This window comes from Volvox carteri (assembly GCF_000143455.1).
Source record: "Volvox carteri f. nagariensis unplaced genomic scaffold VOLCAscaffold_64, whole genome shotgun sequence".
NCBI lineage: Eukaryota > Viridiplantae > Chlorophyta > Chlorophyceae > Chlamydomonadales > Volvocaceae > Volvox > Volvox carteri.
In genome coordinates, this window is record NW_003307607.1 from 443,889 (window position 1) to 444,194 (window position 306).

Below are 306 nucleotides of genomic sequence, written 5' to 3' on the forward strand. Positions count from 1 at the left end.
GTGGTGTGAATAGGTATACATTAGGTCATAAACGCAGGATGGACAGGCGATGGGCGCTGCGCCTCCTCACCGTCAGCACTGCCTCCACGGAGGACAGGGACCTCAGGCAGGTCGGGACAGCTCATCGACCCGACCTGTAATAAAAACGCCACGTACCTCAATATGCTCGTACGTGACGTACTGCGCATCCACGCCGCCATGCACCACATACATTCGCAGGAGCGGGTCGTCGTCCCAGGACGTGCTCGCGTCCGGCCGCCACAACGAAAGGATGCTGCTACCACCACGACCCCCCCCACCCCCCCT

The 306-nt window shown here is 61.1% G+C and overlaps 1 protein-coding gene across 1 annotated transcript in view; it reads right to left on the reverse strand.

Moving 5' to 3' along the window:
- The window catches only part of VOLCADRAFT_97763 (uncharacterized protein), a gene marked incomplete at both ends in the record, with an annotated part of 36,567 nt that overhangs the window by 4,025 nt on the left and 32,236 nt on the right, over positions 1-306 (reverse strand). The window contains one exon of the mRNA XM_002956706.1: positions 71-82. Within this exon, the coding sequence (XP_002956752.1) occupies positions 71-82 (12 nt within the window). The remainder of the gene's footprint in view (positions 1-70; positions 83-306) is intronic.